At 42.9% G+C, this 15,485-nt stretch overlaps 1 protein-coding gene across 1 annotated transcript in view; it reads left to right on the top strand.

The window, feature by feature from the left end:
- Positions 1-15,485, top strand: part of FGGY (FGGY carbohydrate kinase domain containing) — a 518,439-nt gene that overhangs the window by 325,737 nt on the left and 177,217 nt on the right. The window contains 1 exon segment of the mRNA XM_051999569.1: positions 5,756-5,859. Coding sequence (XP_051855529.1) covers positions 5,756-5,859 — 104 coding nt within the window.

The following is a 15,485-nucleotide window of genomic DNA, read 5'->3' as shown; positions in this document are numbered from 1 at the left end:
CACCTCAGGAGGACTCTGGAAAATCTCTGCTCGTAGCTTATAAATACTTCACCCCACTGATCAGGGAACCCCTTTACTCATAACTTAGGTGAAGGTCTTCGAGCACTTCTCCGCTCCCACCCTCACCCCCTAAATCCCTTAGCCTGAAGTCAGTTTGGCAAGTGAATGTCACATACTTGACACATAAATGGTCTGGTCACAGAATCACTGTATTTAAGAGTAAAAAAGACTTCAGTGGATGCTTAACTGAACCCAGGCTTCCAAAAGAATGCCCCCTAAGGCAGACCTGGCCCGTGGGCACCCAGCCTTTGTCTGAAGAGGGAACTTTAGAACCACCCAGGTCATCTTTTGGACAGCTCCCATTGCTCAGCTGCTATTTTTCTTATATCAAATCCGAATTTGTCTCTTTGTGATTTTCACTCATTCTCCCAGGGGCCAAATAGACCAAATCAGATCTCCTTCCTCTCAGCCTCCTCCGAAATAGGCTTCTCTTGTCGACCACTTCAATCAGTCTTCATATGTTTTATTTCTGTCTCTGTATCTTCAGTACCTCGCATAGAGCCTTATACGTGGCAGGTTCCTGTTGATCAGTTGTTGATTCAAGGTTCCGTGACGTTCTAGTTGTCTCTCTTGAGAAAAAACAGACACACGGCCCCCCTGACTGAAAGCTTTCGGTGTTATTTGACAGCATTTCTGCTGGTGTAACTTTGGGGAATCACTCTAGCACAATGAGCCAATGTGGAGGGGGGAGGTCGGGGACTTCCTGGAGCCAGCACAGAGAAGCAGTCGGGTCCGTGACCTTGGTGTCGTCAGCACTGGTTCTAAGCCACTCTGGTAAGCATCCCCAGACAGTGCTGAACAAAACAGTCCTTCTAATGCCATCAGTGCTATTCCACTTGGCAGGGATTCAAGGGATGGAGCATTCTGATGAGCAACAGGGATTTGGGAAGAAAGAGCTGGATTAGTCTCTCAGGCCAAAAACTCTTGGCACTTAGAGTTCTTCTATTTGAGCAGGGGGGTTTGGGCAGTGGGGGTCGGGGCGGGGAGGGAGGCAGTGCTTCTTGTGGCATCCAAAAGCCCGCTGAAGAAACAGGAATTTTAACCCTATTTGAAGCCTCCCTTTCCCGAGCCAAACCTGCCTCTCCAAAGTATCCAATGTATTTAATATTCATGAACACTCTGGAGCCAAAGTCCAGGACTGATGGTCCTTCAGAGCTCTAAGGGGGAATTCTATGATGGTTTTCCATATTTGGAAACCAGGGGAATAAGACTTTGGTTTCTTCCTAAGAAAGAAGAACAACAATGGCTTCTCCCAATCTCCACCCACACAGTCACCTCCCTAGATCAGGGACTTGTTCCCCAGGCCTTTCTTGTCACAAAGATGCCTGATTAGTTCCTCTCAAGTCACCCTCCCTCTAACTCATGCTCCCCACATGGAGGGACGCACAGCTCTGTGTCACTCCCCTGCTCACCCATCCTCTTCTCCACCATCACTGATTTGCTTCCCCTCCATAAACTCAAAGGTTCAGCCAGACTTCCCTTCCTCCACTTCCTTTGATTTGCTTCTCTGCCTCCCAAGGCCTCTTCCCTTGCTGCCATCCGTCCCTCCTCCCCTCTGCCTCCTGGCACCCAGACTTTTTTTCAAGGCTCAGTTCAGGAGCCACTTTCTGCAGAAAAGCTCTCCTGTTCTCCAGCTTTGTCCCAATATCCCCTTGTTCTGCCTTTCTGAGAGCAGACATTGTTTGGGGTTTTTATTACTGTAAAACACAAGTGACCTTTGGCCCCACTGGCTGAGGAGCACAACTGTTACATCTCCCCCCTTCCTTAACATTCTCCGGTTTGCTAAACAATTTGGAGGATCTCTCTTCTCTGTCATTGACCCGAGCCTCCCTCCCCTACCCCCCGCAACAAAGTAGGATCAATTGTTCTCCCCCATTTAAGGTTCCCTGTGAATAGCATCTTCAGTTAAGCATCTACTTAACTCTGGGCTAGCTTTTACAAAGAAATATTTACTTCAAAGCTACAGCACGGAGAAACATTTAAACGTTCTCCCCAATACTTTGGGGACACAATCCAGCTCTCTCCTCCAGGGAGGGAAGAGGGATTAGGCTCACAATTTAGCTCCATTCCAAATGGCATTATCCACATTATTTCAAGAACAAAGCCGGCTTCTTCTGGTTTTTCTCCTCAAAATTTTACTCCTCAAGTTGTTATTAGACTTGACTTGAATTCTTACATTTTAAGATCCTATACTCCTGGGCCAGATGGGAAACTTCACCCCCTGCACCAATAATGGAAAAGAACAAAAGAAAATCCCATATCCCATAGGGCTAGCCCTCAGGCCCTCCCTTGCCCCATGCCAAATGGGATGACCAATTCTGAACGCAAGAGCCTTCACTCTCATGTGGCAACGTAGAGAAACCCAAAGGCTGCTCAGCCAGGCAGTTTAAAGATGGCCACTTGTTACACTTCGGCTAATAGAAAAAACTGTCTCTAACCCCATCCTAGGTCAGGAAAAATCTGCTTCCGTCTCCAAGACTGCCGTGTCTTCCATATGGGTGACATCATACTGGGCGATCTGGGCTGGGGCTAAACCCTCCGCTCTAACTGTGTCTTCACTTCTTGGCGGTTTCTGCAAAATCCTTATAGAGCGATTCTTTGGATATTTACAGAAAAAATGCTAATTTTATCCCCTTCATCCTGAGCTCTGTTTTACAATATTATTTTACTTGTGACTCGTCAACCAGTACTTCTTGCACCTTTCCAAATGAATGTTCACAATAACAAGTATCGTTACTATTAATATTGACATTCACAAAAAAAACTTTGATATTTGCCAACAATAATCTGAGGACTTAAAGCTTAAAGAAGCCTGCATGTATTAAGTGCCTATGATTTGCCAGGAACTGTGGTGCAAATATTATCTCTTTTGATGTTTACAACAATCCTGGGAGGTGGGTTCTATTATTGTCTCCATTTTTCAGTTGTGAAAATCGAGTCAGATGAGTCATTCGATAAGTATTTGTTAAGATCCTAACGTGTCAGGCACAATGCAAAGCCCCCGAGATACAAAGAGAATACAAAAGATAATATAAAATACAAAATAATATGAAAATTACAGAGAGATACAAAGGACAGTCCCTTCCCGGAAGGAGTTCATGATTAATGGGGCAACGAGGAAAGGAGTATAAATGAACAAGCTATATAGCAGAATAAATAAGAAATAATTAACAGAGAAAAAGTGTTAGAATTAAGAGGGGTTGGGAAAAGTTTCCAGTAGAATAAGGGATTTTAGTTAGGATTTGAAGGAGATGGGAATGAAGAATGAGAACATTTCAGCATAAGGAAAAACCAAAGAAAATGCTCCAAACCAAGAGTTGCAGCTAAGTATCAGAAGCAGAACTTGAACCCATCTTCTTGATGTGATATCTAGCACTCTAACTGCCTTGTGATTCTCCAAGGATTGGTTAAAATGATTTTGTCTAATCTTGGAGTTGAATCTCTTTTATTCAATTCTAATCTTTAAAAATCGAATCCTTGTGTATGGTTTGTGGTGATCTCAATAACTGAAGGGAATATTTTATTAACCAATCTTTCTCTTATGTCTCTGGTTGAGAAAGACCCCACATAGAAGTTTGCGATGCGGTTTCAAGGCACTCGAAGCCGTCCCGGATCATAGATTGGGAATTGTCTTTCTCCTCAGATGTAGGATGATAATTTAACACTTTGACACCTCTCTGTCTCCGAGCTCGGTTCCCCCAATGGGCAAGTAGGTTCAAGGAATTCTGCGAGTCACTGTGCCCTAAGAGTAGCCAGGGAGCTCCCACCAATGTATTTCTCTTTAATAGTCGGACAGGCGGCACAATCGCTTTCAAGCAAAGACGTTTCTTCAAATGACATCATTGTCATGTTCATCGTCATCAAGACAGAAATCAATCATTTCCCCTCCAAATCTGGAAAAGTGATGTCACAACTTCAGCGAGTGAGAAACCCTGTACCGTGTGAGGACCGTGCGGCTCAGGCTCACAAATAGCCAGGCCATTATGAAGGCCTCTGGGTGCTTTGTGGCTACTAATGTCGGCTGCTTCCCCTCTGGACTCATTCCTTCTCTGGACACGCGTTCCCTCCTGGGACCAAGGAGTCATCGCTGCTTTGCTGGTCTACTTAGAGGTAGTTTCTGCAGGATGGCGTTGGTCTGTAACCGCCACCATCCAGAGCTCCCAGTGCAGCTGAAATCCTCAGCTACCCTTTCCTCCTTAAGAAGGAACAAATGCTGAGAGGCTCCCTTTTCCCAAAATTTTCCCATCTCTTTTAGATAGAACGTTCCCCAAGAATTTCCTCGAATGTTCCCTACTACCGAGCAAGACATTCTGGCCTTAACTCCTTTGGTCTCCGCTTCTGAGTCCGAGGCGTGGCCTTGGGAGACTTTTTATTCCCATTTGCAAGCTATAAACCAGGGAACGGTTATTTGCTAAATAAATACCAAATGACTAAGAGCGTTGAGCATTCTCAGTTTTTCAACTCATAAATTCCTTCTTGCAACTGGAGAATTGGGTGGAGGGAATCACACAGGGACCGAGCCAGGTCCCAGGGTCGAGGTCATTGTCTCTGCTGGGCGGGCAGTTCCATCCCTGGCCACTTCCAATGAAGATGAGAGCTCAGGCCTAACGTGGCCTGATTCCACAACCTTTCAGTACTGCCACAGTTTCAGAACTCAAAGAGAGGACCCCATTTACTGAAGGATAAAACTGATGGCCAAAGAATGACATGACAGCTCTGTACCTTTCATCAAGTATTATGGGTAAAGCTACACTGAAAGTGACAACTTCTGACACTAAATCTAAGGAACTTTGGGCCTGGAATCAGGAAAACCTCAATCCCATTTCAGCGTTAAGACACTTGGCCACTTGCTAGCTGTGTGACCCTGAGCAGATCTTGTAATTCAGGCTGCCTCAGTTTCCTTATGTGTCAAATGTATGTAATAACACCTTAATCCCAGCATTGTTGTGAAAAATATTTAGATATTATTTGATATATTTATATACATAAGTTTATGTATATAAATATATTAAATATCTAAATATTTTCTAAATAAATATATAAATATTTATATATTTAAATGAAATATATTTAAAACACTTAGCACAGTAGCTGGTACAAAGTAGGAGCTTAATAAATATTTCTTTATTTTCTTTCTTCCTTCTGTCCTTGACTTTTTTTTTTTTCCTTCTTCCTCCTTTCTCAGGATCACACAATTAGTATCTGAGATTGGATATGAAATCAGCTCTTCCTGATTCAGACCCAGTGCTCCATTCACTGCGCCACCTAAATATGTATTTTGTGTTTTCCCTGCTACAAAAGAGGAACTTTGATAACAGGGAACATTTCCTTTTTGTCTTTTTTATTCCTAGCATCTAGCACCTAAAAGATACTTAATACATGCTTTTTAATTGATCTGCTCTTCCCATATAGGAAGCAATCCTCAGCAATGTAACCCTGAAGCAGCAATTTCCCTCTTACCTGAAGTGGGTTCTTGACGTGGAAAGTCCTCAGTATTTTTCTTCTCTAAAAAGGAGTATTTGATGTGTGTGTGTGTGTGTGTGTGTGTGTGTGCACGCGCGCAAGCGTTTGTATCATGTTCTATATCAGGACTATATCAGGTGTCCAGTATTGCTGTTTTAAAATATATATACATATAATTGCATACATACATTTCTATATGGTGAAGGATTGTTTTGTTTTGTTTTTTCCACAGGAGTGATTGGAGCAGATGTGAAAGGGTATAACCTGCCCTGTGAAAAACAGCCAATTACCTCTCGTCTGGCTCTGATCTGTGGAACATCTTCTTGTCACATGGGGGTAAGTGAGAACCCTAAAACTCACAGTTGTGTTCTCGTTCTCTCTCTCTCTCTTTTTCTCTCTTTCTCTTCCCACTCCCAACCCTCCAATGAGATTTTATCTTCCTGAAGACCTCATTTATTCCAAATTCTTGGTTATATTTTACTTGACAGAACACTCCCAATTCCTGCTTGCTTTTATGGTTCAATTGGTTTGCTTATTATTCACACTCATTTTTAAAAATTAACTTTTTAATAAAAAAAGATGAGGAAAAAGAATTAGTAGAGAGATTCTAATGTTATAGATATAACATAGATAAATATAAATCTCTCTCCCTCTCTCTCTCACACACACTCACACACAAACACACAGGACAAGGCCTTCGGCCTCTCTCCTTGCCCTGTCTCTTCCCTCCCTCCTCTGACTTTGATCGGAGCCTGGAGTTCTCCTCCTCTGCCTGTTCTTGATGCCCTCATCCGAGACAGTCAGATCCTTTCACAAAGCTTCGGTTCTGGCTGGAAGAAGCTGTCCAAAGGAGCAAGGTCAGTGTCTTCAGTGACATCGTGATGACCAGGGAGCTCAGGGATGAAATCGGATCTGCAGATGCCGGCCCCCTTCCCTCCTGCCCTTGACCTCGAAGACACTAATGCGTTACTGGACAGCTCCTTCAGCGGAGCGCCTGTTTGCCTTGGCTGGGAGCCTCACTCTCTGGATTCTCTCAATCAATATAAATCTCTGGTCCTCAGAGCGGGGCCTAATGATCTGTAGAATTATGTTCTCTATCAGGACTTCAAAAGAACACTGATAAGCAATTTTCGCTTTGTTAATTTTTCTCTATGAATTACTGAAAAGGCTTTCTCCCAGATTGCAGTTAAAATTTAGTGCCTGCCCTAAAATTTATATCTTCTTTAAATGCATGGGTCTGAAAGCATTCCATTTTGATAAGTACCCATTTCCACTGTATTTTTATTTAAAAGTCATTACTCTGTTAAAGTGAGACTAACGACTCCCTGTATTTTCCCCAGATGAGGACAAAGGGGTAAGGGTTGAGGGAGAGGGGAGGCAAAGCTGAAAGGAGGAGGAGGAGGAGGGAGGGAGGAAGGAACAGAAGGCAAAGCAAGGAAGTGCTGGGCACTGAAATGAAGTAAGCTACATTCTGGGGCAGGAGTTCTTAACCTGGATTTTAAAGGCTGGCGAACTAAGATTGGGGGTGTGTGGGGGCTGCGTCTTTATTTTTATTTACCCCTAACAGAAATTTAGCATTTCCTTCAATCGTTTAATTACTAAGATTTATATTTATATATTATAAAGTTTCTAAAAAGGGTTTTGCAAATATTATATAATTTATTCCTTACAACAGCCCTGGGAGGTAGATGCTATTATTATTCCTATTTTAAAGATAGGGAGACTGAAGATAATCAAGATTAAGTGATTTGATATGACACTCAAAACTGGATTTGAACTCAGCACTTCCCGATTCCAAGTCCAAAATGCTTAACCACTGTGCAGCTAGTGTTATTCTGAGAAGGAAGTCTATGGACTTCACCAGATTGTTAAAAGGGTCCATAATACACATAAATAAGGTCAAGGACCTCTGACTTAGAGGGAGGATCATTAACCCTGACAATGGGCAGCAATAATAAGATTCTTCCATAATCTTAATATCGGAGGCCTTTATCATTGATAGTTCAAGTAGGTTACACAGTGTCCCAGATAAAGGAACAGAGGATTAAAAGATTATTATTCCTTCAACTAAAAATTATAGATTCTTAGTGTTTTGGGAGGATTTCTGAAACAGTCTCTAATTCTCTTGTCTTTCTAAAAGCATTAGAGAAATAGTGAGATCAAGATTGTGAGATCAAATCTTGTGAGAATCAGTTGAAAGAAATGGGGTCATTTCATTTGGGGAAGAGAAGATTGGGGTTCAATGGGTGGACACCATGACAGATATCTTCAGCCTTTGGTAATAAAAGGGCAGAAATTCCAGTCACTCCAGTTAAAATCTCTGCTTTGTAACCTGGAGCAAGTGATGGCGTGACCAAGGGGAGATATTGTTGTTCAATAGAAAGACCAGTAACTCTGCAATCAGAGAGTCCTGATTTGAATCCCATGGACCCATAAATCTCGGTATGATCTCAGGCAAGGTATGGAGTCTTCTTAACATTAGCTAAGGTATTGGATTCAATGCCTCCTGACATCCTTGCCAGCTCTAGATTCATATAAGCTCAGCTTTCCTGTGGTAGAATGGATGCTAATAAATTGTAATTACTTAATGTGGTTGCTGAAAGGATAAAAATATGAATATGTGCAGGTCCCCAAATAAACATGGGTAATATTTCCCAACTCCTTAAGAGCTTTCATGTATATTGATGCAATGCCCTACCTTCCATGACCAGGAGCCATATTTAAGGAATTTTCCAAGAACATTTTGATGTATTTTCCATCGTTGTCTTAAAAAAAAGTGACCCGATAGATAGAGTACTGAGTCCTGGAAAACTTGCATTCATTGTTAGTCTGATACTAGCTGTGTAACGCTAGGAAGTTGCTTAACCGCTGCTTGCTCAATGGCCCCATCTGTAAAATACAATATTAATACCACCTACCTCTCAAGGCTGTTGTGAGGATCAAATGAGATAGATAACATTTCTAATGTATTTCGCAAACCTTAAAGCACTATATAAAGCTATGCTAGATGCTATCAGGGGTGAAGATGATGGGATATCCACCCATCCACTTGGATTGTTCAACCATTCATAAATCCAGTATGAGTAATGGTAAAAAAAGGAAGGAAGGGAGGGAGGGAAGAAATGAAGGAGGGAAGGAGGAAGGAAGGAAGGAAGGAAGAAAAATAAAAGAATATATATATGTGTGTACATATATATACATATATATTATATATATATTTTTAAAAAGGATCTAGAAAGAGGAAGGGGAAGGAAAAGGAAGAAAAGAGGAGGGGAAAATAAGGAGGTACCTGAATGGAAGGGGCAAGATTGTTGGTAAGGTGGTAAAACAGCCCAGAGAAGGGATGGAGGTAAAAGAGAAATCAGCATGATTGGGGTTACCCATGAAATGTTGATCCCAGCTAGGGGTTCATCAATTAGCAGTGTAAGCTTACAGCATTCAGAAAGATTCACTAAGTACTCTGTGTCAGGTGCCTTACTAGATACTGGGGATAGGAGAGGAAAAGACAAATAATTCCTGTTCTCAAGAAGTTTGCATTCTATTGGAATTAAGGGAAGAGATTTACATACATACATACACACATGCACATACGTATCTTATACACACATGTATATATGTGCAGGTATGTATATAATATTTGTAACACAATACACACATGTATATGTGTGCATACATGTATATATATACATATGTATATATGAATGTGTGTGTGTGTATATATATGTATATATATATATATATATATATATATATATATTTGTTGCCAATTTCGCTCCTAATTTCTATTTGTACCCAGAAAAATAAGTTTAGAACATATACAAAACAGAAACATAGCCATGGGGAGGAAACTGGTAACTATAGAATAGACTTTCTATAAAAAGAATGGATTAGGCTCGATCATCTCTAAACTCCTTTTCATCTCTACAATTCTTGGACCCGGTCGCTTCTCCAGCATGTCCCTCAGTGAACTCAACATGGACTATAGAACCATAAATTTCAAGCCAGAAGCGCTCTTCAAGCTTACATAGTGCAAGCTCCTCTCACTCTGTGTCTATCTCTCTGTCTCTGTTTGTATGTCTATCTGCTTCTCTCTCTCTCTCTCTCTCTCTCTCTCTCTCTCTCTCTCTCTCTCTCTCTCTCTCTCTCTCATATAAATGAGGAACCTGCAGCTCATAAGGGACATTCTGACCTATTTCCTCTGACTCCAAATCTGCCCTCTTTCCAATGAACCTTCATTGATCGATTGATTAGCTGAAGTCATTGATGAAGATGGTAGAAGAGCCTCCGTTGTGTTTATAGTCTATGTCTTCTAGGTATCCGGGAGGGTGGCAAGTGAGAAACCAAGCCATTTCTCTACTTGGCCCTGTTTATCTCTATCACTTGTATATTCATTTCAAGCAATAAGGGACTGGGCCATCCTTTTCTCACATATGGCAGTAAAGCCAGTGAACGCTCCTTACGTGAACTTGTCCCCACCTTTTTGTTGGTTTCTATGGCTCAGGAGAATGTGACTATGCCCAGTGGTCCCTGCTCTCCCTCTCCTAGTCTATTCGGAATCATTCTCCAGTGGGATTTTCTTCCCAGCCGACAATGCTCAGAACCTTTTAGCCACAGCTGATGGTGCCATATTAGGCTGAACATCATTCAGTAAGACAGACATATTTTACCAATCTGTTACCAAAGAAGGGGGGGAGGGGGATTTCATGAGAACTGGACAGTATATTAATTTTAAGCAGAATTTCCAGCTCAGTGCAAAAAAATGCAAATATATCAAAAATGACTTCAGCAAATCGAGAATGTGTTTATTAACGGTAATTCTGAAGACACGGACACACAAACATATGCAGAGATTAAATTTGATTTCTACTGAATCACTTTTGTATAGGACCTTGTGAAAGAGATGGACAGGAGGAGGAAGAGACACAGAATAAACATCCAGAAAGATAGGAATACAAAGAGACAAACAGGAAGAACTGGAGAAGGAAGTGGCATCTAGTAGAAAGCTTGAGAAAGGGGGTATTTTAGCTTTTTAACCTGGAAAAAAGAAAGGAAGGAAGGGAGAGAAGGAAGGAAGAAGAGATGGAAAGAGAGGGAGGGAAGGAAGGATGGAAGGAAAGAAGGGAGAAAGAAAACTGACAGAAAAACAAAGAAAGGAGGGAGAGAGAAAGAACAGAGAGACATCTATAGACAGACAGAAAGTCACCAGCTGCTCCCAGACCAGAAATTAAAGAAGATGAATTCCTGGCTGTTTCTTCCTGACCCCATTCCTAGCACTTCCAGTCTAAGGTTTCTGGTATTACTTTCTCTCTTGCCAGAATCCATATCATCTCCTCCTTCCTATATAGTCTATAGTTCAGGTTCATGGTCATTCCAGAGGGGCTTCAGTGGTGCTTTCCCTTTTTAAAGGATAGTCTTAAACTTGGAACAATTAACCTATTAACTACAGAAAGCTGTTCTTTCTGATTCCTGATTGTTCTACCTGGAGTTGACCCATCAAAACAGATGTGGGCCAAGGACCCGAGTCCAACCCTACCACTAGGGCTTACTATGTGTGCCATCTTGGAAAGGTCATGACTTGCCGGTACCTCAGTTCCTTCATCAGGAGTGGATTGGTCAGGGCTTCCTCGAAAATTTCTCCCATTTCTGGAGCTCTGCTCCTATCACTTTCCTCTTCAAAATATTCAAATAGATCATTCATTGGTAAGCAGACTATTAGGAAGCTTTAAATCTTCTCATCAATACTTTGTTTTTTCATATGGTCAATCAAATCATGCTCATAGGCAGTGAGGAGCCACAGTGGATAGAGATCTGGGCCTTGGGTCAGAAAGATGTGTTCAAATCTGGTACTAACTAACCCTGGCGCGTCACTTAACCCTGCTTGCCTCCGTTTTCTCATCTGTATAATGGAGATAATAACAGTATCTACTTCACTGGTTATTGTGAAGATCAACTGAAATAATTTTATAATGCTTCACATAATATATGCTATATACACATTGATTTTTTTTTTGTTATTTTTGTTATTCATGGGATGGCCAACCGAATGGAGAGGTTAAAACTTTTAAAAAGAAGACTCTTCTCCTAATCCCCCATGTTGACCTTCTTTGTTAAAGTTTCTCTTTGTGGGAATATTTTAACATGACCTTTACCTTCCTGACAAATCTACTTGTTCATCCTTGGACAAAGCATTTCATTTCCCTGGGCCTCAGTTTACCTGTCTGTAAATGAGGGATGGAGTGGACTACATGGCCTATAAGGCCATTTCTAGTTGTAACATTGAAAATAGTCAACATTTGATGATTGCTCACTTGTCTGCCAAACCCTGGGCCAATGCTAGGGACACGGTGACAAAACCAAACCACCTCTCCCCTCAGGAAGCTTACGTTCTACAAAGGAGGAGGATGGCGGCGACAGGTTATGAAAGACATGCAAAAATTACTCTAGTGGGGCAACTGACCAGTGAGCCAGAATGGAAGCGCCAATGGCTAAATTAGTTTATTTGTTATTTATATAATTATTTATTATTTATATAATTAACTTAAATGTATTAGTCATTTATTCTGGTGCTGATGGAGCCATGGAATCCATGGCCCATTTTCCTTCCACTTTTTACATTATCAAATGAATCCCATGTAAAGTGTTTTGTAAATATTAAAACCCCCCATCACTGCTAGCTCTTGCTACCCAAGTGAAGACACAAATTCATTTCAGGAGAGTCTAGCTAATGAGGGTTGGGAGTAGGAGGGAAAAGCCTCATGTTGAAGGTACCTAGAGATGCTCTTTGCCAAAAGCAAGATGGCCTCTGGGCTTGAATCCCCAGTCCCTCAGAGCTGAATTCATTCACAATATTGAGACAAAATCCCAGACCCCCAGACCATCAGGGCCCCCCAAAGCCAACGAGCACATCGCAGGCACCCCAGTCTTTGCCGGGAGCCCTCGGACGGCTTTGTTTGGGATCCCCCCGGTGCCATCTTGGCGTGGCCTGCCAGGGAAGCGCTTCTTTTCTGGAATTTCTTTATCTGTGCATGTCTATACCATCCCCAGCCGAAGGACGTGAGGCGACGGCGGGGCCCCCAGCGGGACACCAAAGCAGCCGCTGTCGCCCATAGTGAACTCTGCCTTTTTTTAAATTAGGGCCATAAAATGCAACTTTATGATGGTCATGTTTTGCTAGAAATATATTTCCCCCTTTGTGCGGAGGGGCCTTCGGGGCACAGGAGATTAATCATCAGCTTTCATTTCATGCAGCCGGTGAGAGACTGTGTGGTCAGACTGGCATCAAAACGTGCCTTTGATCTCCCTCAGGTGCTCAGGGCCCCAGCAAGCCAGCAACAATAACACCTTTGTGAGACGATCAGAGACAGGCGGGCCAGAGAAAAATGCTTTCTGGGGAAACTCAAGGCCCCTCTTTGTTGTGGTTTTGGCAAACAGAGCTGCCAACTGTCAGGAGAAATTCAGGAAACACAGAACAGGGGTGAAAGTGGGGCACGGATTTTTCTGAGGAGGTCCCCACAGGCTGGTCTGTAGGACTGGCTGTCGACTCCCTTTTCTTCTCCATTTTTTCTCCTCCCTCCGTTTCCCCCTTTTTCTGGTGTTCCCAGTTTGAGAGGTCGCCACGGCCGAAAGTCCAAGGGGAAGGTCGACGTGGGCCCAAGGATGTTTCCTTTTCAATTCCCCCCAAAGCCTCAGTAAATATGGAGGATCTCCCCGGCCTAGCCTTGTGTGATTTCCAGGAATCTGGAAAAATAGCCTGAAGTTGAAAACATAAGACTTACTAATCAAGCCTTTGATATTTTAGAAGATACAAATGTAAGCTGTGCATTTATCATCCGGGAGGATGATTTAATTAACAAAAGAAATGTTTCGCCTCTCCCTGCAAGCAGAGCTAAGTGTTTATCTTATGGAAAACAAAGCCACTGGGATCCAAAGATGACACATGGCTGAGGTGAGCCAGCTCCTGGGGGGGGGGGGGGACGGGGCGCAGGACGAACGGGCCTTTGCTCCAGCCCGGCACCCACTTTCTGAATCCGGCAGATGCAGCTGTTGTGTAAATGCTGCCCCAGTGGGAATGCACGTGGTGGGGGAGAAGGGACTGGAAGCTGGGATTTCTCAGAACTGAGTTCACTGGAATATAATGGGTGAAATGTAGAATTATAGGCTCAAGAGTGACAAGAAGGAACGAAGGAAGGAAAGAAGGAAGGAAGGAAAGAAGGAAGGAAGGAAGGAAGGAGAAACAAGTATTTATTAAGGAAATGGAGGGGGGAGGAAAGGAAAGGAAAGGAAAGGAGAAGAAAGGAGGAAAGGAAAAGAACAGATAAGGAAGGAAGGAAGGGAGAAAGGAAGAAAGGAATAAGAAGATGAAGGGAGGGAGGAAGGAAAGAAGGAAGGAAGGAAGGGAGGAAGAAAGGGAAGAAATGAAAGGAAAGGAAAGGGAAAGAAGAGGGAAGGGAGGAAGGAAGAGAAAAAGGAAAGAAAGAATGAAGAGAGGAAGAAAAGAAGGGAAGAAGGAAGGGAGGAAGGAAAGAAGGGAGGGAAGGAAGAAGGAAGGAAGGGAGAGAGGGAGGAAAAGAGGGAGGGAAAAACAAGTATTTATAAAAGAAATGGAGGGAGGGAGGGAAGGAAAGGAAAGGAAAAGAACAGAGAAGGAAGGAAGGAAGGGAGTAAGGGAGGGAGGGAGGAAGTATTAAGTACTTAATGTGTATCAGACACTGAGCATGTTATTGTCTCTTTTAGACTGTTAGTTCCTTGAGCTCATGGATATTGTCTTTAGACTTTTTTTTGCTGTCCCTAACACTTAGCAATATCTGGGCCATAGTAGGTACTTATTAAATGTTTATTGATTCACTATGTGATGGTATAACAAATATAAACCAATTGAAAGATAGCCACTGTCCCTGTGGACCTTACTTTCTAATGAAAGAAGACAACATCCCAAAGGGAACTGAAAGGTACCCCAGTGAATGGGATGCACCTTTGAAGTCCAGAAACTCAGGAACAGAAATAGGAGGTGAAAGAATCCTGGCCAGTCTGAACCTCTTCTACCACTTCCTATCTATGGATTTCAATTAAGTGTCTCAGATTATCGGGAGCTCAATTTCCCCAACCGGAAGCGAGAATGACAGTAAAGAAGACTCGGAATGAATAAGACCCAAGTTCCAATTCCTCCTGAAATACTGACCAGCTCTGGCAGCTGGCTGCCTCATATAACCCCCTGATACTCAATCTCCTCCTGTAGAAAATAGGAGGTTAGTCTATATGAACCCTTCCAGAGCTCTAATCTACCTCTTACTAAATCAGAGATGGATCGTAATCTACCTTAGCAAAGGGAGTTCCCCACACTGCTGAATGCATCCTTCATATATTCTTATTCCTAATGTATTATTGTTATTATTATTATATCTTTCATGAATATATTAGAATTCATAGAGAGTCCCAGTCACCCCCACAGGCTGAGCTGTGTATATCCAGCCCTTTCAGCAGGAAGAAGAGGTGGTGAAGGCTCTTGGCAGGGACCAGAGGGACAGAGGACACATGACTAGGTTCAGCCCTCTGGTCGGGAAGGAGCTCAGGGGGAATTTTCTTCAGCCCGTCCTGTAGTCCAGAAAACTCCCTCTCTAATCAAATTGCCCATGATTCTTTGCAGCGTGACATTAGGAGAAGGGGCTGGAGGGCGGCTCACTCCCAGGAGACCAGCCTCCTCACACGGCTTCTGGTGGTCAGACATAGCGAGGCGGCTCGGCCTTGGGGGAAGGAGAGCCAGGAGGCTCCCTGTCCACGTCCAAGCCCTAAATGAGAGGATTCGGGGCTGGGATGGATTGTGGGGGGTGAGGATGGAGGGAGAGACTTAGGGCCACCCTGACAGCTGCTGTTCAAATTCTCCCACCTGCTCTTGGAAAGGAAGCAACGAGTTTTGCCTGGGAGGGGACTGATCCCGCAACTTTCCCAGGACCTAAATTCAGTTT

The sequence above is a fragment of the Antechinus flavipes genome, chromosome 4, assembly GCF_016432865.1.
Source record: "Antechinus flavipes isolate AdamAnt ecotype Samford, QLD, Australia chromosome 4, AdamAnt_v2, whole genome shotgun sequence".
NCBI classification, from domain to species: domain Eukaryota; kingdom Metazoa; phylum Chordata; class Mammalia; order Dasyuromorphia; family Dasyuridae; genus Antechinus; species Antechinus flavipes.
Note: the sequence above shows the minus strand (reverse complement) of the source record. Positions and strands in the feature narration are given on the sequence as shown.